Source organism: Harpia harpyja, chromosome 15 (genome assembly GCF_026419915.1).
Source record: "Harpia harpyja isolate bHarHar1 chromosome 15, bHarHar1 primary haplotype, whole genome shotgun sequence".
NCBI classification, from domain to species: Eukaryota; Metazoa; Chordata; class Aves; order Accipitriformes; family Accipitridae; genus Harpia; species Harpia harpyja.
In genome coordinates, this window is record NC_068954.1 from 31,097,712 (window position 1) to 31,120,173 (window position 22,462).

At 54.2% G+C, this 22,462-nt stretch overlaps 1 protein-coding gene across 7 annotated transcripts; it reads right to left on the reverse strand.

The window, feature by feature from the left end:
• Positions 1–107: 107 nt before the first annotated feature.
• Positions 108–22,368, reverse strand: RNF41 (ring finger protein 41). 7 transcript variants are annotated; one of them, XM_052810181.1, is made up of 8 exons: positions 22,227–22,348; positions 19,788–19,968; positions 19,045–19,226; positions 7,027–7,139; positions 3,696–3,967; positions 2,724–2,859; positions 2,311–2,414; positions 108–1,771 (listed from the first exon to the last, which is right to left on the reverse strand). In XM_052810181.1, the coding sequence occupies exons 4-8, from the start codon at positions 7,114–7,116 to the stop codon at positions 1,420–1,422; spliced, it is 954 nt and encodes a 317-aa protein (XP_052666141.1). In that variant the 5' UTR covers positions 7,117–7,139; positions 19,045–19,226; positions 19,788–19,968; positions 22,227–22,348; the 3' UTR covers positions 108–1,419. The 7 variants fall into 7 exon arrangements, with proteins under 7 accessions (XP_052666141.1, XP_052666142.1, XP_052666140.1 ...); XM_052810182.1 differs by lacking the exon at positions 19,045–19,226; XM_052810180.1 differs by lacking the exons at positions 19,045–19,226; positions 19,788–19,968 and having other exon boundaries at positions 22,227–22,368.
• Positions 22,369–22,462: the final 94 nt, after the last annotated feature.

A 22,462-nucleotide genomic window follows, 5' to 3' on the forward strand; every position in this document is an offset into this window, starting at 1 on the left:
AAACCCACCCATTTTTCACATAGGACTGAGCCCCTTTGCCAAACACCCCCCCTGGCAGGGGGTTTTGGGGAGCAGGCGCAGACCCCCCCAAGGCACCGAGACACTGATAAAGCAACCAGAACGCTGTTTATTGATCACTTAAATCCCTGCCTCCTGCCAGGCCGGCCAGGCACCGGACCCAGCTGCGGCCGGATCCGAGCGGTACAGACACTGGAGGAGAAAGTACTGTAAAAAACAACAAAACAAATGCAAATAAATTAAGTTCCCAACAAGTAAACGTAACCAGGTTCTGAGGCGCCTGTCCATGGTACTTCAAAAATAAAATAAGAAAGGGGGAGTGGGAATAAAAACAAGAAAAGGCCAAAAGAAGTACAAATAAAAAAAATACAGAACCACAATCACAAGTGTCTGGAAAACTAACAGCAGTAACAGCAGAGGAAGCGGAGCCAAACACCGGCAAACACAGGGCAGGACGGCGTCTCGGGGCAAGGTGGGAGGGTGGGAGACGCCTGGGGGGGGCTGCGAGCTGGGGGACTGGGGGGCGAGCGTGGGGATCCGGCCTCTCCCGGGGAGGAGAGGGGCTGGGGCATGCACGGAGAGAGGGGCCCGAGGTCTGCAGGGTGCCGTGCCGGCGGGGGGAAAGGCTGGTCCCCAACACCGAGCCCCTCCCGTGCGGTGGAGGGCCCAAGCCCTCGGCGGGTGCCGGGGGCTCATCCCCAGCTGGTTTGGCTCCGGGCGGCTGCAGGGTCGAGCAGGACCCCGGGGGGTGACACTGACAGCGCCCAGTTCAGGGACTCCCCCAGCCAAGCCCCTTCCCCAACCCGCAGGAGGAAGGGGGAGCGGACCCCGCTGCTGCCGCCGTACTGGAAGGTCGGAGGCAAGGCTTGGAAAGACGGCGGCAGAGAGACGCCGGAGAGCGAGGCAGAAAATCCACAGAGGGAGAGAAAGCCCAGGGAGGATTCGGCCACCGGATAAGCGAGAGCTGCCAGGGGCCGCGGGGTCCATTCACAGCAAGAGCCGAGCCAGGCCTCTGGGTTTGGGCTGGACCAGGAGCCAGGCTTTGGGAGAGGCACCAGCACCCAAAACGCAGGCTGGGTCTGAGGAGTCTGGCAGTACGTGTGGAGCGGTTGCTCCTTCTCTCCTCAAAAGACATCGAACGGGAGAAGCTGATCTGCAAGGGGCGAACATGGAGGGGCTGCAGTGTGTGGTCACTGCTGGGCCAAGTGTTTGAGCAGTATTTACCAGAGGCATTGAATCATTTCAGCTAGGAAGCGAGAGGTTCAAGGGAACGGTGCCCTAAGAAAACCATGTCGGTGACTAGGGAACACCAGCAGTTTTGACTGGCTACCCCCAGTCTCCACCTCTGCACCTTCCCCCTCCTCTCCCTCATCATCACGAAGCATTTCTCTTTGAAAGTCCTTAGATTTCCTCCACTCCGTGTGCAAATATCATCACCAGTCCCGGCTCTAGCACCATGTCCTCGCCCATGTGCTGGTTTTCACAGGCCATCACCACCACGGCCTGCTTGCCGGGGATGCGCTTGGCCACATAGTTCTCGTAGTACCGCCGGTTCATCTGGCGGGTCTCCAGCGTGGCCAGGCCCTGCGGCCAGTTCCGCTCGTGGGCGTTCTCGATCAGCTCGTTGATGATGGACGTGGGGCAGCCGCTCTCCACCAGCGAGCGCTTGATGACGGCCTGCAGCACCGCGTCCGGCGTGGAGATCATTCCACCCCACCGTGTCACCCGGGCCGGCTGCAGGGAGTTCACCCACCTGGTGACAGACACGGGGACAAAGTGGTCAGTATTGTGCATTTTCGGTGGCTCCCACCAAAAGCAGGGAATTGCTCTGCCTCTGGTCTGCTCCACACTCGGGAGCAAAGCTGGATGGGGAATGCCTCCATTTCCCCACATATCCCTCCCGTTTTCACCCCGAAATGGGACCCGGCTGCGGCATTCAGCTCTGCTACTCCCTCCCCAGAGGGAGGGGAAGAAAGGATGAGATGAGAAGCTGCTTCCTCTGGCCTTTCTCACAAGGAGGAAGGAATCTGGCAGCTTCCTGCTCATGGGCAGGATGCAGGTGGAAGAATAAAAATGCTCTGAACCCATTGTGCAAGCAGCTCACGTGCTGCTCCCCAGCACAAACACCCCGCAACTGACCCCTTGCTTTTGTGAAGCATTTTCTTCTTGCCTCGGAAGGCACTTCACCCCCTCTCAAATCCATCAGCAAAGCTGGCAGACGCCCAGCTCCACCTGCACCCCAACGCAGGGCTCCCCAGCTCCTCCCTGATCAGCATGAGAACCAGCACTTACTCCAGGATTTCATTGTATTCAATGGTCTCCTCCAGGTTCTGCAGGTTGGGGTTGACACTGCGGATGGCACGCATGTAAGCCTTCAGCAACTGAATGTCCCGTTTCTGCAACAGGCAGGACAGAGCAGGGTTTGCAAAACGGAGTCAACACTGCAGCTACCCACCATGAGACCAGACCCCAGCACAGCGGCAGGGGGAACACATCCCTGCCCCTCGGCTCAGCTACTGTTCCAGCAGATGGACGACAGAGGTGCAGAACAGCAGCAGAGCCCTGGTTGCGCTCAGCTCGGGCTGGTCTGCAGCCGCTTTCTTTGTCCACAACACTTTTCTGACGTTTGGTGTCCAAGCAGGCGAGACTGACCCTTCCCATGAGAGACCCCCCTGCGAGACAGCCCCTCGCACACACGGACCTACCTGCTCGGCCAGCTGATGCTTGTGCTCTGCCGAGGTCTTCTCCAGCTCGGCGATTCTCGTCTGCTGCTGTTGCACCACAGATCTCAAATGCTTGATGCAGTTGTGGTTTGGCAGCTCATCTTTGGGCATTTCCAAGCTGTGGAGCGTTACAAAAAAAAGGTGGAGGCCCCATGTTAGGGAAAGTTACAGACCAGAGCACTTGGTGTAAGCACGTAAACAGTCTCCAGAACAAATCCAGTCTTGGAGGACTTGCCAAGAGGCCCGGGAAGCCCAGCGTCGTAACCTCCAATAGGTGTAGGAAGGCCCATTCCCTGCTGTGTCTCAGGGCCGGGCCAAACGGTCTGGGGGAGAGCTATGTGAACAAACCACCACCAGGTCAGCAGGCGATGGGGATTTTCCTCCTCCAAAGTGATCAGGGCTCAGAATCAGGTCCCACACTAGGCAGCCCATGGGCCTGATCCAGTCTCTGACTTCATCCAAGGAGATCTGATAGTCTCCAAGCCAACAGTCAGTCAGCACCTGGCTGGATGCTTACAACACGTGAGTGGGAAAGATATCGGCACCAAGAGCACATTTGCCAAGGCCAGACCAGCCACCCACCGCTCCCGGCTTTTGGTGATGCGTAGGAGGGAGCAGAGCTCATGCTGGAACTTGTGCCAGGGGGCTGGAATAGCTTTGGGCGGATTCACAAAGGCTCCGGTACCCCATTTCCAGCAGCCGACTGACACCTAAGCCCCAGCAACGAGCTGAAGAGCCAGGGACTTTGAACCAAGTTTAATAAGAAAAGGGTTTGACTAAAAATCCTTCCCAACCCTTTCTGCAGCACCATGGCCTTCAAAGCCCTGCCACCCCCAGAGCTCTGCACCCATGGGGCAAAAGGGTGTCAGGCACCAAACCCCGGTTTCCTTCCCTGAGCCTGTGGCTCCTGCTCTGCCCACCCTCTGTGGCAGAGCCCCCCAAGGCCATCCTCACCCGCATCCCTGCTCGCAAGTCACCGGGCGCTTTGGATTGTGCTCGCAGTCATTGAGGTGAGACATCAGGTTGTCAAGTCGCACAACTGCCGTACAGCCGAAAACAGCGTTGTCGCAAGTGATCTGCAGCTTCGAGAGCATATTACGCATGATCCGCGGGACGGGGCGGAGGTGGGCAACCGTCACGACGCTGCGGTCCACAGGGCACGTCTGCTGCTGGGAGAACCACTGGGTGATGCAGGCATTGCAGAAGGCGTGCTCGCAGTGAGGAGCCTGCGGTGGGGCAGAGAACAGCCACGTGTTACTCAGACCCGGTGGGAAAGCGTTTGCTGGCTCGTGTGTGGAGGACAACCTTGACCAGAGAAAGGCTCTCGGTCTTCAAGGGGTGCACAGCAGCTATGTGCTGCCTTGGGCGAGGAAAGCAAAGCGAAGAAGCACCTCCATTACACAAGCAGGCACAACGCCCGCGCAGGGGAATGAGACACCAAAAGCCACACCTGTAAAGACCAGAGCCGCACATGATACCCTCCGCTACAACACAAGAGGCACTGCTGCAGAGCCGTCCTCCCTTTCCCTTGGAAAAGCAGGTGCCCACCTTCATCCACCCCGGTTTTGTGTGCCCAGCCCCAACAAGGTACTCTCTTTGACCCCCCCCCGACACATGGTGTCTTGCAAGCAGATCAGCTCCCTGGGACAGAACGTGGACCCCTCAGAGCAGTGCTCCTGCTCTGCTCCATCCCAGGTAATGCTGCCTCCTGAAAGGGCTGAGGGGGCAAGACAGATCGGGATGCTAAATTTAAACATTTTTCCAGGGCAGATTAGAACATTACTTCACTGTATTTACACAGCTGGGCTCTGCTCTTGCGTTCAAGCTGCAATTGAAAAGAGCATTAAGACTGGGGAGGGGGAGCAGGACAGATGCCAGCTCTTTGGACAACACTGAGCTTTCTTCCACAGAGCAGAAACCCGGAGTTACAGGAAGGTCAGACGCATTCAGGGCTAAATCTCACTTACGAGCTGTTCCCCCAGCGCACAGTGCCTTGCAGGCTGCCTCGTACCAGCCGACAAAGGCAGACAACGATTACAGGATGTACGGTGGGTTAGGATTCACCCGTTCAAGCTACAGGACCATCTGGGGAGTTTTAGTGCAGCCCCTGTGGTGACGCAGCTTGAGCCAACCGGCCCAGCACAGTGTCTCTGAGCCAGCAGGCAGCGAAGCCTGCGTCAGACAAGGCAGCACGTGCTGAGCTCTGGCACAGGTACAGACCCTCCTCTCCCTCACGTTTTCCTGAAGTCCCACTCTACGAGGCTTCAGCTTTCCACTGTCTTCCACAAAGCCAGCCTCTCTGCTCCCCTTGTGGTGTTTTATCCTCTTAAGCCCATGCCCACCCCACTGAAGTTTAGTGATCGGGGTACCCCAGCGTCACCAAGTGCAGACTGGAGATGCGACAGAAGAATCACACCAGTTTCACTGGCTATTGCACACAGAGGGTCACTCTGTGCCCGTAACGCAGGGATGGGCCCTGGGGAATCTCCATCCTTGGAGATACTGAAATCTTAGGGCTGGATACAGCCTTGAGCCCTCTGAGGTATCACTGGAGATGGCCCTGCTTTGACCAGGCAGAGGGACTGCACTGGAAGGGAGGAACAAGGAAAGAGTCCTCAGGAATTTGCTCCCTTCAAACCAAGGCTTGTCAGAGGGCACAGCTTGTGCCTACCTACAAACTCAGCCTCATCACAACTCCAGTTACTGCGGTGCTGGCAGGAGCAGGAGGGCTGGCATCCAACAGACAGGCTGTTAAACACGCTTGAGAAAAGCCTGGGAACAAGGGAATTTGTGATATCACATTCTCAAAAGAAGATTTAAATAAACCTGCTTAAGAAAGCTGCAACTTTCCCTCTGTTTTATGCAATGGCCTGTGATCGTGTTCACATGTTGACAGACTTTTTAAAATCAAAGCTTGTTTGACATAACAGATTCACATAGCTGGAAGGTGCAAACCCATGATTTTAACTACAATAGATTGCAGTTCCACACAATCCCAGCCCACCTGCACAGGGTGGGCTACAGCACACAGCTCCAGCCTCTCTGGGATCCCCATCGGGCAGCTTACCAGCACAGCAAAAACCACAGCTTTTGTGATGTGTTTCATTATTAAGTGATGAAACTGCAATAATTATGCACACGTTTCAGATTAGCTCAGTTTTATTTTAATCCGTTCTATTTCAAATGAAGCTGGATTTATGCAGAGGGTACTGAGCTACCCAGCACATGGCCACAGCTCGGCCAGTGTAGGAATGCCTCCGGTGGCATGCAGACCCTGAAGGGAAGGGGCAGGGACCGGGGGGGGACAAAGTCCCATGTAGCAGCCAGCTCCGCTCAGCCAGCAGTGCTCCAGTCTGGTCAGCACTGGTGAGGGGGCTAGAAAAGCCCCCACTAACCTCTCCGCAGGTAACAGGGCTTCGCAGGACACAGTGACAAATACAGCCCTTCCAGCACCGAGAGGCACAGGAGGGCTGGAGACTAGCCAGTGCTCCGGAGCAACGCTGCACTGGAAGAGCTTGTAATAACAGAGCTGACAGGAAAGCCCCGTCCAACAGCCCTTCCGCTTCACAGCGAGCGGAGGGAGGGGTGGAAGCAGCAGCTCCCCGTGCACACCCTCCTTCCCCAAGCGGCTGCACAAGCTGCAGAGTGAGCCAGAGGATCCACCAAACAACCCAGCTGTGCCAGGCCCGGGCAGAGCAGCGTGCTGGTACCAGGGCTGTGGTCTGTCCATCCTCCAAGCTACGTTTGGTGGCAGGAGAGCCGAGCCAGGCTCCCAATGGCAAGTAAAACAGATCAGCTCTGTAGCATGGAGGAAGCATGTGTGCAGGGAAGCAGAGAGGGTCAACCAAGCATGAAGCCATAAGCAAGGGACAGGTTTTAGCATAGCTGCTGCCATCTCTGCCTTGGGACACCATCACTGGTATGCAGCTGCATTGAGCTTTGGTAGAGTTAAGAAGGGAGTCAGGAATGAAAGAGTAAGGGAAACCTGACCCCACACAAGCTTATCCCTTCCTCCCGCCTCCTTGCTGACCCCAGGACACCCCCCAAACCCAGAACTTTAGTTCATTTCCACCAGAACTCACACAACCGCAGACTTTTATCCCTGGTGCTGCTTCCTTACCCGTGCTGTTAGCTTAAACCATTAGTAGGAAAGTTAAGAATCCATTGAGCTCACCTAATGCACACGCTGTGTGCGGCGCCCATCATCTGATCAAGACATCTAGAAGTCTGGAGCTGCAATCGGAGGCTTTCAGTAGCCACAGTCAGTGCTCAGACAGAAACCTACCTGAACTGGCTCCTCCAGGACCCCGCTGCAGATGGGGCATATAAGGTCTTCATCAACATCCCCCTGAAAACGTGCTACATCATACCCCATTGCTCATCACCGATGCCAGAACCCTGTGGAGGGAAAAAGAAGAGCAGTTAGCAGCAGTTGAGCATCCCGTGGTGTCTGGACAGAGCAGGTCCTGGCCCTCACAGCATCCTGGTTCCCAAATTCCTGCTCTCTCCTCCCAGTGTGACCAGCTGCGGTAGCCCCAGGCATGGCTGGAGCTCACAGTCAAGTGCCATATGGAGGAGCATGCAGTGGGAAGCGGTCTCAACCCCGTTTGTGTGTGCTGAACTCCTCCGTTTTGACGTGCTGCTGGCATTGCTTCTCTCCCACACATGTTATTACTAATTCTGCTGCAATTTTTCTTCTTGCTGGTTATTGGGTTTTGGTTTGGGTTTGTTTTTTTTTTTTTTTTATTGGTTGGTTTGTTTTGTTTTTTTCCCCAGAGTTCTATTCAGTTTGATGAGAGGACAGCACAGGAGCACCTCTAAAGAGCAAGCCCAGTCCCATGGGCTGAGCAGTGGGATGTGTGCCAGGGACCGTTCCTGGGTGCAGCCAGACACCCACCAGCCTCGCCACATCGGCTGCGGAGGAACCAGCTCCTTCCCTGGGGACAGCAGGCCCGCCGGCTCCTGGCACCCCAGCTGCCTGCTGCAGGTGTTGTCCTCTGCTGCCATCTCCAGTGGCTTTCCCACTCGGCCAAGCAGACACAGAGTTAAGACGCCCAACACCATCTGCAGCAAAGCGTGACCTCAGCTGGGTGCTCCAGCGCCTGGACGAGGAGCCCCCCATGACTTGCCAAAGCTGTTGGGGCCTCTGCTTCCAGCACGGAGGGCATGCAGCCCTGAGAGCAGCCTCTCAGGCACCAAGTCCTCACCCCTCCCTGCTGAGGAAGGCATTCCTAGGTAACACCGTTCACCAACTTCTTACACTATCTGCCAGAGGCCGACCTTGAGCTTTGCCCTGGCACACCGGCAGTTACTGGTTCCTCTGTGGCTTGTCCCTAAAGAGCCAGCTCCTCCTCTCCCATTCTCACCAACATCAAAGTCGGTGACAAACCGCCACAGCCATATGCTGCACTTGACTCCAGATAAAGGAGTCCCTACCCCAAACACAAACAGGAGCCAGGAGGGACGGGAGCTGTACGACGGCATGCAGATGCCACATGAGGCTCCGAAACCACCATCCACACGGTGAGGAGACCGTGGCATGGCAGCACTTCCAGCTGTGCAAACACCAGGAGCATCTACTTGCTCTGGAGGGCAGGCAGGAACTCACCCTGCTGCTGCTCTGCAGCCAGATGTGGCCACCCAGCTCCAGACAGCTCCAGCACCAGCTCCTGCACCTCGGCCGAGTTGCTTGCACAACGCCAGGTACCTCCCCAGCCAGCTCTTCACAGCTGAAAGAGCTTTGGCTCTAGACAGACATAGCAAGCAGAGCTGGTTGTGGAAACCACTGCGTCTGCTCAGCTAGAGCAGTGAGGGAGGAGAGAAGGTGATGGATGGACACAAAGGGAGGCTGTAGGTAATGCAATGGCTTCATGGTTGGCCCTTGGGACCCTCCCCAAGTCAATGGGCAGCAGGGAGGGACTTAAATCAACTCACTGGACACTGAAAGTCAGACAATAAATCAGCTTCACGTGTGGATGGATCCTTTGCTTCCACAGAGCAGGCACAGACAAAGGACTCCTCTGACAGAGGCTGGGGTGGGGAAAGTCCCTGTGTCAGCGTTTGCAATTCAGATAACACGATTAACGGCTGCAGGCTGGAAGGAGAACCGATCTCTGAGCAACTAGGATCGGTTGCTCTTAAACCTTCCCACGCCTTTGGACAGATGCTGCCCTCCTCCACTGGGAAGGGACCCAAATTCCTTCCCATCCCTTCATGAGCCACTTGCACTGCAAGTCTCAGCACCTCCAACACATTTACATTGGGTTCAAACCAACTGGAAGGGCAAACACGGATGTGGAGAACCCCGCACAACAGCTCCTGGCTGCCAGCTGAGCCACAGCACCCATGCAGCCTGCTAGTCCCCCACAGAGGTGCTTCACTTTGCAGCTGGAACCACACTGACCTCTGTTGCTCAGTGCTCAGGCACTGGTTCATGCTCTGGTGTCTTAATGTGCCTCTGAATGTGTGAGCAACTCCAGGAGCAGCCTGCCCTCTCCTTCTGCTCAGGAGACACAGCACCTGCTCCTGCACAGGCACTCAGGTATCGAAGTAGAACTGCGCTGGGCACCGCTTCTTCAGAACCGCACTCCCTAGCAACTCAGCTTTCTTTGTCTTTTGCTTCCACACTTCCAAATTCCAATGTCAACCTTCCAACAAACAGCGGGGCAAGACACCAAACATCTTCACATCCACTCAGGAAAGAGCCAAGCGGAGGGCAAAACATGAACACCGAAAGCCAGCCTTGCCATCTGCCAAACAGAAGCCACATCAAAACTTCCTCCAGAAAAATTTCAGCACCTGCACGAGTCTGAGCGCCTCTGAATTCTTCTCATTCCTTGACCCAGCTGTTCCCCCTTCTGCCAGAGATCATCTGTGGGGCTCTGCCAGCACACTGAAGCAAGGAGCACCCTGCTGCTATCATGAAGCAGAAACAGGAGAGCTGAAAGTGTCTACAAACGCTCAAGTGAGATGGAGCTGGCAACCCAGTCTCCCTCCTGCTAGATCCAGAGGTGAATTATTGACCTGGCCCCGCAGGATACTGGATACACTCATTCTTCCCTGGGCTCAGCAACCTGCAGGATGGCCCCAAAGAAGGTATCACATAGCTAATACGAGCAAGCCCTACTTGCACAGTGCTACTCAGCAAGAGCGATGATTCGCGGGCTGCAGGGATCCATCACGTGCTGAACCGAAGCACAAAGAGCTTAGAAAATACCTTTCCTGGAAGGGCTTCCAGAGGCAGTCAGACACCAGGGTGAAGTCAAGCCAAACCATCTGCAACGCGGGCAAGACACAATACAGGGGAGTGAAGGCTGAGCAGGAACCCAGACAAACCCAGTTACAGGAAATTGCTTCTCCAGTAAACAGCAACTGCGACCTATGATTATACTTGATTTACGCGAATGAGCTTCCCAATCCTGCCCTCTCCAAATACGCACAGCTTCTTGACCCCAGCACCATCAGCCTCCCTAGGGCTGGGCAGGGAGAGGGGATAGCTCACACAGATCAGAGGCCAGTCACAGAACTGGGCTTTAGCCCAAATTACAGAGAAAAGCTGGGATAAGACACTTTTTCCCTGCTACCCTTGTCATCACGCTCCTGCCTTGTCTTTGTAGATTGTCATCTTCTTGGCCTGGGGACTTCAAGTGCCTGCACACTGCTCAACGCAGAAGAGATCTACATAGCAACAAGGGCTTGATGGTATCAGAGAGGATCAGTAATTAACAAGTCAAAAGCACTTTGACTTCCTACCCTTACCCAAAGCCTCCTCAGCATCCACCAGCAGAGACAAAGGTTCCTAATAAGCCCTCGGGGAAGTAGAGGACAGGAAAGAGAAAGGCAACAACTCACTCCCCAGCTGGTTAGAGCAGTGCTGCACCGAGGACAGCCCCAAGCCTGTCTCATCGCCAGGGCAGGGATTCCCCAGCTCCTCAACTGCATCTCATCGCAAGCCCCGACCTGTGCAGCTCTTCCATCCTCCCCACAAACCCACCATTTAAATAGGCAAACATGACATCTAAAAGTTAAGGCAGGCCGTCACTGTCAACTCCCCCTACTCTGGTCACAGGACATTCATTCCCACATACCCAACACATTGCAGTTTTGCTCCAAATCTTGGGCAGACAGGGGCTTCACTCAGTTGTCTGGCATGAGCTTACCTCCGCCCTTCAAATGGCGGTACAGGATCACAGCGAGCAAGGCTGGGGCTCCTCTGACCCAAAGCTTATCTGCCCATCTTTCAGGTTAGCAGCAAGCATATAGATAAGATTTCCGTGGTAATATTGTGCTGTCTTCCAGCACGATAACTAACTGTTTCTGCCCCCAGAGGAAAATTGCTGAAAAATTTTTTTCTGTTGACAAAAGGAAAATTAATGGCTTAAAAAAAGCTCCCCCTCCTCCTTGGGGGAAAAAAAAAAAAAAAAGTCAGCATGGGAGCCCGAGGATTTGTTCCACAGCCCCCAGAGCACATGTTCACATGTTCCCTCCTTTTTGCCACAATATGTTCGAGCCGCTGGATCCCAGACACTCCGGCTGAGCCAAGCTTTCTGCCTGGTTGACTGCTCCAGGCACAGTCTGTGGAGCAAGCCAGCATCTACCGGCTCCGAAGGAGATCTCCACTCCACCGGCACAAGGAGGCTGAGTCATCTGGAGCTCGCAGGATTGTACTTCCATGCTCCTGCTGACCCACACAGCCAGCTCTCCTCAGTCAACAGCTGTTTCAGGCTACAAGCACACCTGGGCATAGGCAAGGATCCAGAGCAACCTGGAAAGGGCCTGGCCCTAGACAGCTTTGCTGGGAAAGCAGCATCTTCCACGAGATCTTACAGCACGCTCTTGGCTGCAGGTCCCAGGACAGGAGCAGACACCTCCACCTGCACCATGTGAACAGCGTGCCAGGCTGTCGGGAGACACTGACTCACTCCCAGGAGCTGATGAGTACGAGTGTGAGCAACACGAGCAAGGACCAGCGCAGAGGCAGACAACAGCACTGGAAGGGAAGCGAGTTTCACCCAGGTAAACGATGCACTGGCTACAAAACTCCCCAGGCCCCCAGCCACCCCGAGCCTGAGAAGGTGAAGGTCTGAAAGAGGCACCAACCCACCTCGACCCACACAGCTATGCCAGGCAGAACAGGCGATGGGGATGACTCTGCACTCACAGCTAGAGCTCACTGAGATAAACCAACCCAGTCCAAGGCAGACAATAAATGACAACAGTGAGAACAACATGATCACAGGAGCGGAGCCAGCACCTACCTACTAAACACATGGCAAAAAATACGCCTGGAAAAATCAGAGCACAACGGTCAGTAAAGCCAAGGACTGGATGAAGAGCAGCGACCACCCCAGGGCCTTGTGTTCAAACACAAAGGTGTCCAGCTTCTCCCCGGGGACACCAGCTGCTGGCAGCATCTGCCAGCTCTGCTGCCTGCCCTCCTTTTAGCAGGTCTACACAGCCAGCCCCTCATCTGAGCCAGTATCTGGTGCCAGTTCACTAGGGAAGCCCATCCCTTCTGTGGAAATACAGAAGACCAGACAGAATCCCTTAAAAAAATTAAAAACAAACAAACAAAACAAATCAAACTTAATTAGCCTGTGTTGGAAGTCTCCAGCGTTCAGGCTTTGCCTGGTTCTCAGGGAAAAAAAGACACTATTTTCTCATTATTTCCAATAAAAGTGTTGCCAACAGATACCAGAGCCGCTTTGCAGCTGGGATAGCTCAAAAGAAACCTGTTCTGTGAGCAATGGTGTTTTTAATAATCTTTCCTAATTTCATCAGCTTTGTGAGCCAAAAGAAATAGAATTAAAACCAGAAAGCAAGGGGGAGGGGAGGAAAGGGAGAGAAAACAACATATGGATGCAAGAGGGGCTGTTCTGTAGCAGTTAAAGCCCAGCATGGGAGCCAGGACACCAGCAATCTTCTCACTGGTTTGCACTGTGTGTGTTCTGGGGCACCACGCTTTGTTGTCTCTATTTCCCTGCTGTGAGTAAATACGTAACATCTTGGGGGGGCTGCACAGTTTCTGAAGCAGTCTTGCTGCTGCTGGAAAGTTTCCAGGTGGAAAAAAAAAAAAAAGTGATCCAGAAGCCTAAAGAAGTCAAAGTTTTGCAGCAACTGGCTCCCAGCCCCCAAGATCTGCATCCATTTAAGATGGCCTCTGCTCCCAGGAGTCCAGGTCACACCAAGGAAAGAGGCTGCCAGCACTGCCATTGGGACAGCAGAAGACCAGGGACAGAGCTACAGCAGAAGCTGCCCCGTCCGTACCTGGGAGGGAGCGCAGGGGCTCTGCAGGGGGACTGACGTTTGGCTGAAGCGCTTTGCTGAAGGCATCTGCTGGGCTCCATCACCCAGACCAGGTGAGGAGGCTGCTCGGATAGGATCAGGGCTGGCACCAGGACGCAGGCAAAAGGGCTCTGCTCAGCCAGATCTCCGGTCTGACAAGCAGATTGAAGACAGAAGAGTCATCAGTGTTGAAGCTGTGCCCATGTCCGTGCCTTGCAGCTTTAAAGCAGCTCCTAACTGACCTGACACAATGGAAGTTTCACGGGAAAGCCTCATGTCAGCAACCAGAGCTGGCTCCGGTGACAGCAGCCTGTTCCCGTACAACAGGAGAGGATTCACCAGCCCAACGACAGTCAGTGTGCAGAGCTGCGACAGTCTGTTGATGTCCTGCAAGCGACCCAGTTAGTGCAGCCCAGCTGGCCAGGGGCAGCTTGCCAAGCCTGGGTGATTACTCGCCTGCCCTCCTGCCAGCACCGCTCACTGTGGCTCACGACATCCTCTGGCATCTGAAGTCTGTGCATTTCAGAGCACAGCACGGTCAGCAGCTGTGATGAACTTGCTGGGCCCCTGCAAGCCACATACTCAAGATGAGTGCCCAGTGCATGGCCACCCTGCTCCAGGTGAGAGCCACCCAGCAGTCGTGGGGCCCAGTGCTATAAACAGACCCCAGTGTCACACAAGAAAGGAAAAGCAGTCTGAAATTGAAGATTAACAAGAACAATATTGAATCTGAACATGCAGCATAATCTAAAGCTGGCTAAAAGTCCCTCTGCCTGACCTAGATGTCCAGCGACCCAGTTTCTAAACCACACAGTACAGCAGGACAGAAACAAGCCCAGTGCATGTTCTACATTCCTGGCCAAAGCGACTTCCCTGCACTGCTGGGCCTGGCAGGGAACCGAAGCCGGCACTTGCTGACACACAGGCTGAGCACAAATCCAAACTTTGCCCTAATCTGGAACTATGAGCTCTCTGCTCAGATACAGGCCCCATTAGGATTTAATGGCAAGGAAGAGCTGGCACAGCGTACATCCCATAGCTTCTTTGGAAATGAAACACCAGCAGTGCAGGTCCGGCTGCCATATCCCCCATGGCTCCTCCAGCTGGGGTTGTGCACCCAGCAAGGCACACGGATGGGAGTTAGAGCTGTGCATTACAGAGATGTGAAGGCAGCGAGAAAAACAAACGCTCAGTTTTGAGATACAGGCTGGGGGCCAGCCACCTTCTCTACTGCACTCTCCTCGCTGCACAGGGCTTCGGCAGCTCTGTCAAGCCCCACAGACCTGGCCAGACCGTTCCAGGTGACTGCGTTTATAGCCTTGACTCTTGTCAGACCTTCCCGGTCTTTCTGATCATTACCTTGACTTTTCTGGTACAAAATCACACCCCGCGCTCACCCGTGTTACATGCTGCTCGACAGAGCAGATCTGATTTCAAATGCCAGCACCAAAACCAAGCCGGGTCCAGAGTCCAGCCAGCACGGGCAATCCCTGGGCTCAGCCACACACAGAGTCTCATGCTCAGAGCTACCCGTGAGGTCTGGAGAGGCAACTCAGCGGCCACAGGATCAGATTCGTGGCATTGCTCTGCCTGTTCTTTTGCTTCTTTCCAATTTGATGGCATCTGGCTTGCCTGACTGTGTGCCATGAGCCTGCATGGTTTAGTGGCTTTCCCAGGAATTTCTGCACGCATTTAAAACATCCATGGGCCATGAACTTAAAAACCACTGGCACAGACAAGAGTGCTGGTCTGCAGGCCAGGACAGTCGCTTCACCTGCCTGACTTCACCTTCTCCATCAAGAGTAACTGGTGAAGAGCAGCAGATACAACAAACCAGTTCTGCCTGCATGCCCACCACCAGTAACCACAAGCTGCTTGGCATGTGCATAATTAACCACCCCACTAATGACACCACGGAGCAGGAGCACTCCCTCCCCACCAAAAAAATTGATCAGACACTCAAACAGCCTCAGCTGAAACGTGACTCGTTTGCTCCTCTCCAGCATTAATAGACAGGGCCTCTAATTGCTATTGCACATACCCAAGAAGCAGACAGCACTTTAAAGTAATTTACGCTCCACTCACAGGAAAAGCCAGCGAAGCAATCCTAACAGCAACTCCAGTTTCAGGGAAGAGCTCGGCAAGCCTTCGTGCTCTGCGATATAGCAGCATTCAAGCAGCACTGCTCCGCAGCACAACTCTGCATAGACTGGTACCGTAGCAGGGCCGCACTCCAGGCTCAAAGGGAACACCAAGGAGTTGTGTTTGATTTACCCGACACCAACTAGTATCTTGATTCTTGCTTACTAATCCTTTAAAGGGTTACCACCCACTTCAACATCATTGTTGAGCTAATGTGCTTGTTTTGGAACAATGGTGACACGAGTTAATTCACTCCTTCTCCAAACCGTGTTTCCTTCAGCAGGAACAAAACCCGATGGATTCAGCATGCTCACTGCAGTCCCTCCCACACCTGAAATAATCAATATCCCCCAGGCCTAAAACTTTTTTTTGGGCGGAGATGTTTCTTCAAAGTGTTTTAACCAGTTAGCAGAGAATTCAGGAATGACTGACTGTAATCCACAAAGTTTTAGTACATACTATTTTGATTCAAGAGGCCACAGGCAAAACAAAAATATTACTCATTATTCGCTAATTAAATGCCAAAAGCATTGAGAGTACAAATCTAACAGCTCTTCCCATAAAGATTTTTCCTCCAGTGTTGATCTTCTGTTCGACATTAGCACACATCCAGAAAGCAAAACTTTCTAAAGGAAAAAAAAAACAAACCAAACTTTTTCTAAAAAGCCTTTCACAAGTCAAAGGAAGCTTTTCCCCAAGTACATACAGGCAAACAAGATCAAAAGGAAAGCGGGGTTAAACAATTGTTCTCGGTTGTATAATAGGAAGAAAACACATCAATTGTGAGGCCCTGCCCACATTCAAGATCCCGTTTTGGTAGGACAAACAACATGTTGAAGAGCTGCTATTGCTTAACCCCTGCAGTATCAGGCTAGAGGGCTTTGCCACCCAGCAAGGCCATTCCTTATTCTGGGAAGCTCTTCAGGATCACTAAAGCCCAGCTGATAGTCCCAGGAACACCTACAGGCATTGTGCCCAACGCTGGCAGCACCTCAGAATCCCACGACATGAAACAACACTACCAGTACCAAAAAAGCACAGCCAGCCTGCAGCGTCTCCCAGCTGGGACCCAACAAACTCATCCTGTTTTCCATACTTTCAATGCATTGAAAGGATTTAAGTGAAAGAGGCTGGAGGCACAATAGCTCACCATGGAAATCAGCCACCTCAAGAAGGAAAGCAAAAAAAAAAAAAAAAATTGGGGGGAAGTTCCTCTAGGCAGCTGCTGAAAGCTGAGCGGCTCTCAGCACAGCAAGCTCACATCGCACTGTGCAGTTTCACCTCTGCACCTACACAAGCAAAGGAGGTGACAGGGAGGTGGACGACCCAGTGTGCAGCCACGGGGCAAGGGCATTATCCCCTCAGACTGGGCAAGGCTCATCTGAAAAAGCAAGCCAAGCAGCCCAGGTAAAACCCCGCGGTGCCCCATCCCTCCTGCCTCCAGCACAGCCTGCTCCCTGGCGCACGCTCGGCACAAGACAGCTTTTACCCATCCCATCCCCAATTCCACGGCCAGAGAACTGAAACAGCAGCTCTCTTCCAAAGCTGTGGGATGAGCATAAGCAACGTCCACAGATCAGATCAAACCCCTGCTCCGCTCCAGCCACCCTTACCTTCAGCCTGCGAGGAACATGGCAAGATCTCTCTTGGCGCTGCGTCAAGTCCTACAGCCCTATGAAATGCATAATCAAGAATCGCAGCTGACTGCAAGCCTCTGCTTCGCAACTGAGAGCAGCTCAGGGAACGCAGTTTGGTGCTGCAGGTTGCTAAGCCATGGCAACGACTTCTGGCGGGGTGGGGGGGGATAAAAATCACATTGTTTCAGGAACATCAAGGTCCTGCTCTTTATTAAGACATTCTGACAGGGTGGCCTGACCTGGAGCTGCTGAGCTGCCCACCCAATTCCTGCCACTTCCTTTCTGTACTTTTTTCAGATCAAGCCCTTCCAAACCTCAGGAATTCAATCTAACAGTGCTGTGAAGGGGCTTTGACACCTCAGACAGGACTGCCAAAGGGGCAGAAATAATATACCAAACCCCACAGCTATGTAACAACACAGGGACAACTGGGAGAACACTCAAAGGTCAGCACCACTTTCGTGTCGGGGAAGGAAACCTCGTGGCAGATTTTCTCAAGACAGCATTATATTCCTCCAAAAATATTTCAACAGGAGGGCACTCACCTGCCTTGCAGAGGCTGCAGTACCCCAGCTGCAGCACCAGGGTGAGACCCTGCCCATGACCCCCCCCCGGCACAGGAGGGCTGTCACCAATCATCCTCAGGAATGGGGGATACACTCGGTCCGGGTATCGTGGACAGAACCGCAGCCCCCCAAGCCTCAGGTTCCTATGCCCCAGGTTTATCAGAGGGGAACTGTTCAAGATCCAGGCAGGAACACACATTTCTGGTTTTGTTCTTTCTGCTCGAGCTTAGAATATTCTTCCCACTTGCTGCATTTCGACACTGCAAAGTCTCTTTATTTTGCTTGAGCTCTCTGCAACAGCTCCTGCCTACCAGGAACCCGGGCAGGAACTAAACAAGGTCCTGTGACTTGGGGTACAAGCTCCCATTAAAAACTACTCGAGCCACCAGCTGCCCGGGCACCGGCTGCCCTCCCCAGCTGTCGCCCGAGCTCTGACACATCTCACAAACCCCAGAGATCACGGAGGAATGCGGCGCAGCATGCTACCGCAGCCTGCAGCACGTCTACAGGCAGATGCAGCAAGACCAGAGGAAGACGTTGCCACCGACAGCCCAGAGGCAGGAACCCGGCCCTAGCCTACTTTTGGGGGGCTGCACGTTCCTCATCCACGACAGCAGAGACACCGGCAGGCTCCGACGGGGACGGGGCCTCTCGCACGTGCTGGGCCCTGCAGCCACAAGAAGTGGTTTGTCTGGAGAGCGTTCATGGCTACAGAGAAGGATGCAAGGGTCTGCAAGGCGGGTGTCCCTTCATTAGATAAGCAGAACAAACCACTTGTTAACAGCTGGGGCCATGCTGGAATTACACAGCACAGCTTCACCCAGCTCTGCCAAGCCTTTTATTTTCTGGTTTGTTTCTTACAGCATCAAGACAACAAAAAAATGAACATCCTAAATCTGAAGTTAAACTAGTTTATGTTTGGCGTTTTTTTCCGCCCCCCCAGAAACAGCAGATGTAAGTCACAGCCAGCAAAATGTCTGAATACACACACTCAGTTATAAAAAGCATCCCACATCACTGCTCCATCAGTAGCCTGTCCCCTCCCAACTCTAACTGCTCTGCTAGAAGTGGAAGCGATGCCTTGTCCCAAAGGAAACCATGCTGGGCAGTTCCTTTAAACAAGGGCATATGTGCTGCTCTGGTACCTGCCACAGAAAGGCAGACCCAGGATGCAGGAGGACGCCCATGAACCACTGCCTCCACCAGCAGCACCCCAAGAGGTCCCAGCTCCTCAAACAGGAGGAGAGGATTCCCAAGAGCCCAGGGCAGAACCTGAGCCCCTCGCTGAGACAGTTCAGCAGCCTGGCCCGCACAGGTCAGCCAAGCCTCCACGGTCCCAGTCAGACCCACCTTCGACTATCGGCACTACCGTTGTACCGAGCGAGGCCAGACCAGCTGCTACATGGACATCATAACACGAGAAGACCAAAGGGGTTTCTGCCTTCAGTCGAAAGCATTTGGATGTGAGGGATCTCTTTAGACTCGGTGAATAATCCCATCCTCAGAGCAGAGCAGCACAGATCCTATTCAGTAAGAAGTGTTTCCTGTTTTCTGCCGCGAGGAGCCCACACAAGCTGCGAAGCCCCAGCAGTTGGCCAGTCACCAAGCTGACTGATGAGCGAGAAAACACAGGCAGAGACCGCTTGAGCAGCGCAACTCACAGCTCGCTTTTACCTTTAGGTTTGTTTGAAGTTCGCTTTGCATTGCCTCCAGCTGTCTCTGCAGCCTTTTAGGATGCTTTTCCAGAACTCCAGATTCATCAGTGGGTTTTGTTAACAAAGGCTTTCCCTGCAAGTCACAGGGAACCTCGCTCTTTCAAGAGCGCTCTGGGAATTTCAGTGTCTGCCCTTCTGCTTCTAGAGCACCAAGTGAAATAAGAGATACAGAAATCAGGCAGGGGCAGTTTCTAAGCCAGTTTGGCAGGACTTATTTTAAACCTCTGAAATTTAAGGAAGATCTTGTCATTTCCCTGTAGACATTAATTTACAACAAAGGTTCTTTAACAGCTTTAGAGCAAGAGCTGCATCCTTCACTGTGAACCTGCACAGACCCATGAATAGCAAGCTGTGATCTCTGAACAGTGTTCTAGGTAAATCTGCCAGGGTAGAGATCAGACAGCTACAAGCTGCGAGAACAGCCATACATGTTGCACTGTCAGCTGCAACAGGGGGACCATCAAGACATAGAAGTCTTTCTTGTTAACAGAGCAAAACCAAAGGTTTCAGATAAATATGACTTCAAAGTTATCAGCAGCATCCAACCAAAAGGCCTGAAAGTATATATAAAGCAACACTCTGTAAAACTGCTGATGTAACTGTAACCGTTCACGAGTCGGAGGCTCCAGGTATGTGGAGGAAGGACTTAAAACTCATCCCCTGTGCACAGATGGAGAAAGTTTTGCAAGGTACTTGATTTACCTTCCGTGGCAGAATTCCTCCCTAAGTGGCAAAGAGGCAGGGCTGGGCTGGTTTTAATCTTTTCAGGGAGATGCTCCCAATGGCCCATCTTTTCCCCTTCCTCTTCTACGGTTTAAAATGTCATTCTTCGAGGGCCAAGAGCTGCTGCCATGCAGGAGTCATAAGGTCAGACAGGACAGATCTAATCACGGCAGGGGGGGAAGGGAAGGAAAAATGAGCATGGCAAAAAACGAGTTGGAAGGCTGTGCCCAGCCCTTCACCCCCTCTCAGGGCCCCGATGAAGACACCTCTCTTCCTCCACACACAAACCCAGGCTTTCAGCCACACAGAAGAGAAACCTGCATTTCCTGAAGAGCCTTTACAACTCTCCTAAGAAGCCGAATAACCTGTGCAGAAACCATTGAGCGCCTGCAACACAAGCCCCATACGCCTCCAACACAGATACACGTTCCCCTGGGGACAAGGGTCTGAAGTCAGTCACGAGAACACAGAACCACCACCGCATCTCAGACCACTCCTTACCTTGTTTTCCAACCCCATAAAAAATTACTCTGCCTTGCCTTTTTTTAAATTTAAATGGGAAAAATAAGGGTCCCTCTGGAGACCCCAGCCAGTCTTAGAAAGCCCTCATGCATCCCAGCCTTCCCCAACAGGCTGAACACGACCAAGCCGGTGATCTAAACATCAGTTGCCTCCCTGCGGCACTTTGCTTTGGAAATTCCAGCCCTTGGCCAGGACTCTGCTCGCCTCAAAACCCCACCTTGCTTGGCCGGGATCGAAGCTGGGATGAGAGGCTCTTCCAGCAGGATCGCTGCACAGCAGGCATGCACTGCGCGCAGGGAAAGAAATATTTGCCCAGTAGGTAAAGTCTCAGCTTTTAAGTTACGCAATCCTGCTAAAAATAGTTTCCCCAAATGCCACCTTAAGATCTTCTGACAGAAATCCAAGTTTTTCTTGCAACTCCTCTGCTCGCTCTAGCGTTGCAAAAATTGACAGCAGGGAAGCCTGAATTGGAAAAACTGCTTTGGTTTTATCTGCTGGTCTCGGCAACAAGGATAAAACCAGCTCAGAAACATCCCTGGACGTTACCACTGTGCTGAACCGGCCACGATGAACACCCAGCCCCCAAAGCTCCCACAGGCAGCTTTACTGTTATTATAACAAAAAGGTTTATCAGATGCTGTTGCATTTTTGGACATTTTTACATTTATCACTTAAAACTGTATTAAAAAAAGGCTAAGGCCCTTCCTGCTTCCTGTAAGACGAGACGCCACCGAGCTCAGGTGCTTACAGCTGAGACGAGCAGCAGAACACGGCCTGCTTTGCGAAACCTCGTCGTGAATAAAGCCTTATCCCATTTAATTACCAACTTCCCTCTGCTCCCTACCCTCCCCTAACAGACAGACAGGCTGCGTGATGTGCTCTGAAGGTCAGGCCTCCAAGAACGGGGAAGCTGCGCGTGTTCCCCACATTCCTTTGTCGTGAGCGACGGGCGCTCTCCTTCCATGGCTGCTTCGTGCAGGGGATTCCCCACTCCTTGACCAGGAGCATCCCGGCCCCGCTGGGGATCAGGACGCCTGAATCCTCACCGCACTACAGCAGCACCCAGAGGCTGCAAATAATTTGTCAGCGGAGCAACTTTCAACCCAATTAAAGTCTTTCCTGCAAAAGCTACCAGAAGAGGAACTGCCGCTGAAGTCCAGGCATATTTATGACGCTGCATCATCAGGTGGAACCAGCACCGTCGCAGGCCACGGTGATTGGGGTTTATTTTTTTTTCCTCCACCTTTTCAGCCACCGTTTAGCAACATGCCACCCAAGCCCCGCAAGCGCGTCCGAGCCCGCTCGGGCTCCAGCAGCCAGGGACACACACATGGGGAGGGCAGGACATGCCACCAGAGACCAAAGCCAGGAGATTCTCCCCTAGACCGAGGCTCAGCCAGGCTGGCACAGACGGGCTCCGGCAGCACAAACACCCCGCCGCACCGGGGGCCATGCCCCCCTCTCGGGGCTCCTTCCTCCCCATCGCTTCCCCCCCCCCCCACGGCCTCGGTGGGGTTTCACGCCCATCCCCGCCAGCTCCACCCCCCCCCCCCCGCCGGGCCCGATCTCCACCCCACGAGCACCGGCCTCCTGCCAGCCCGGACCCGGCATCCACGACCCCCCCGCGACCCGGCCCAGGGCCGCAGCGGCCCTCAAGACCCTTCCCCGAGACCCGGGTAACCCCCCCCCCCCGGCTCCCCGCCACCTCCCCGCTCCCACCCCACCGCTCTCGGTGCTGCCGGGGCCGCATCGCCTCCCCCCACCCCCGGGGTACCCTCCGGCCCCACCGGGCTGCCACCCCGCAGAGCCCGGTTCCTTCCCCGGGGGGGGTCCCCAGCCCCCCCCCGGTCCCGCGGCCGCCCCACAGCCCCCCAGTCCGGCCCCGGTCTCACGTACCGCCTGCCGCCCGGGCCCGGGCCGGCTCCGGGACGCCGCGGGGCTCAGGGGCGGCCGCGGCCTCCACCGCCTCCCCCCCGCCCGGCCCCGCCGCGCTGCTACGCAACCCCCGCCCCGCCGGAAGTTCCCGCCCCGCCACAGGCAGGAAGCGGCGCTCTAGCCGGCGAGAGACACCAAGGAGCCGGAACTCGCTGGTCGGGGCGGGCTCTATGACCCGGGCGGGGCGGGGCGGGGGC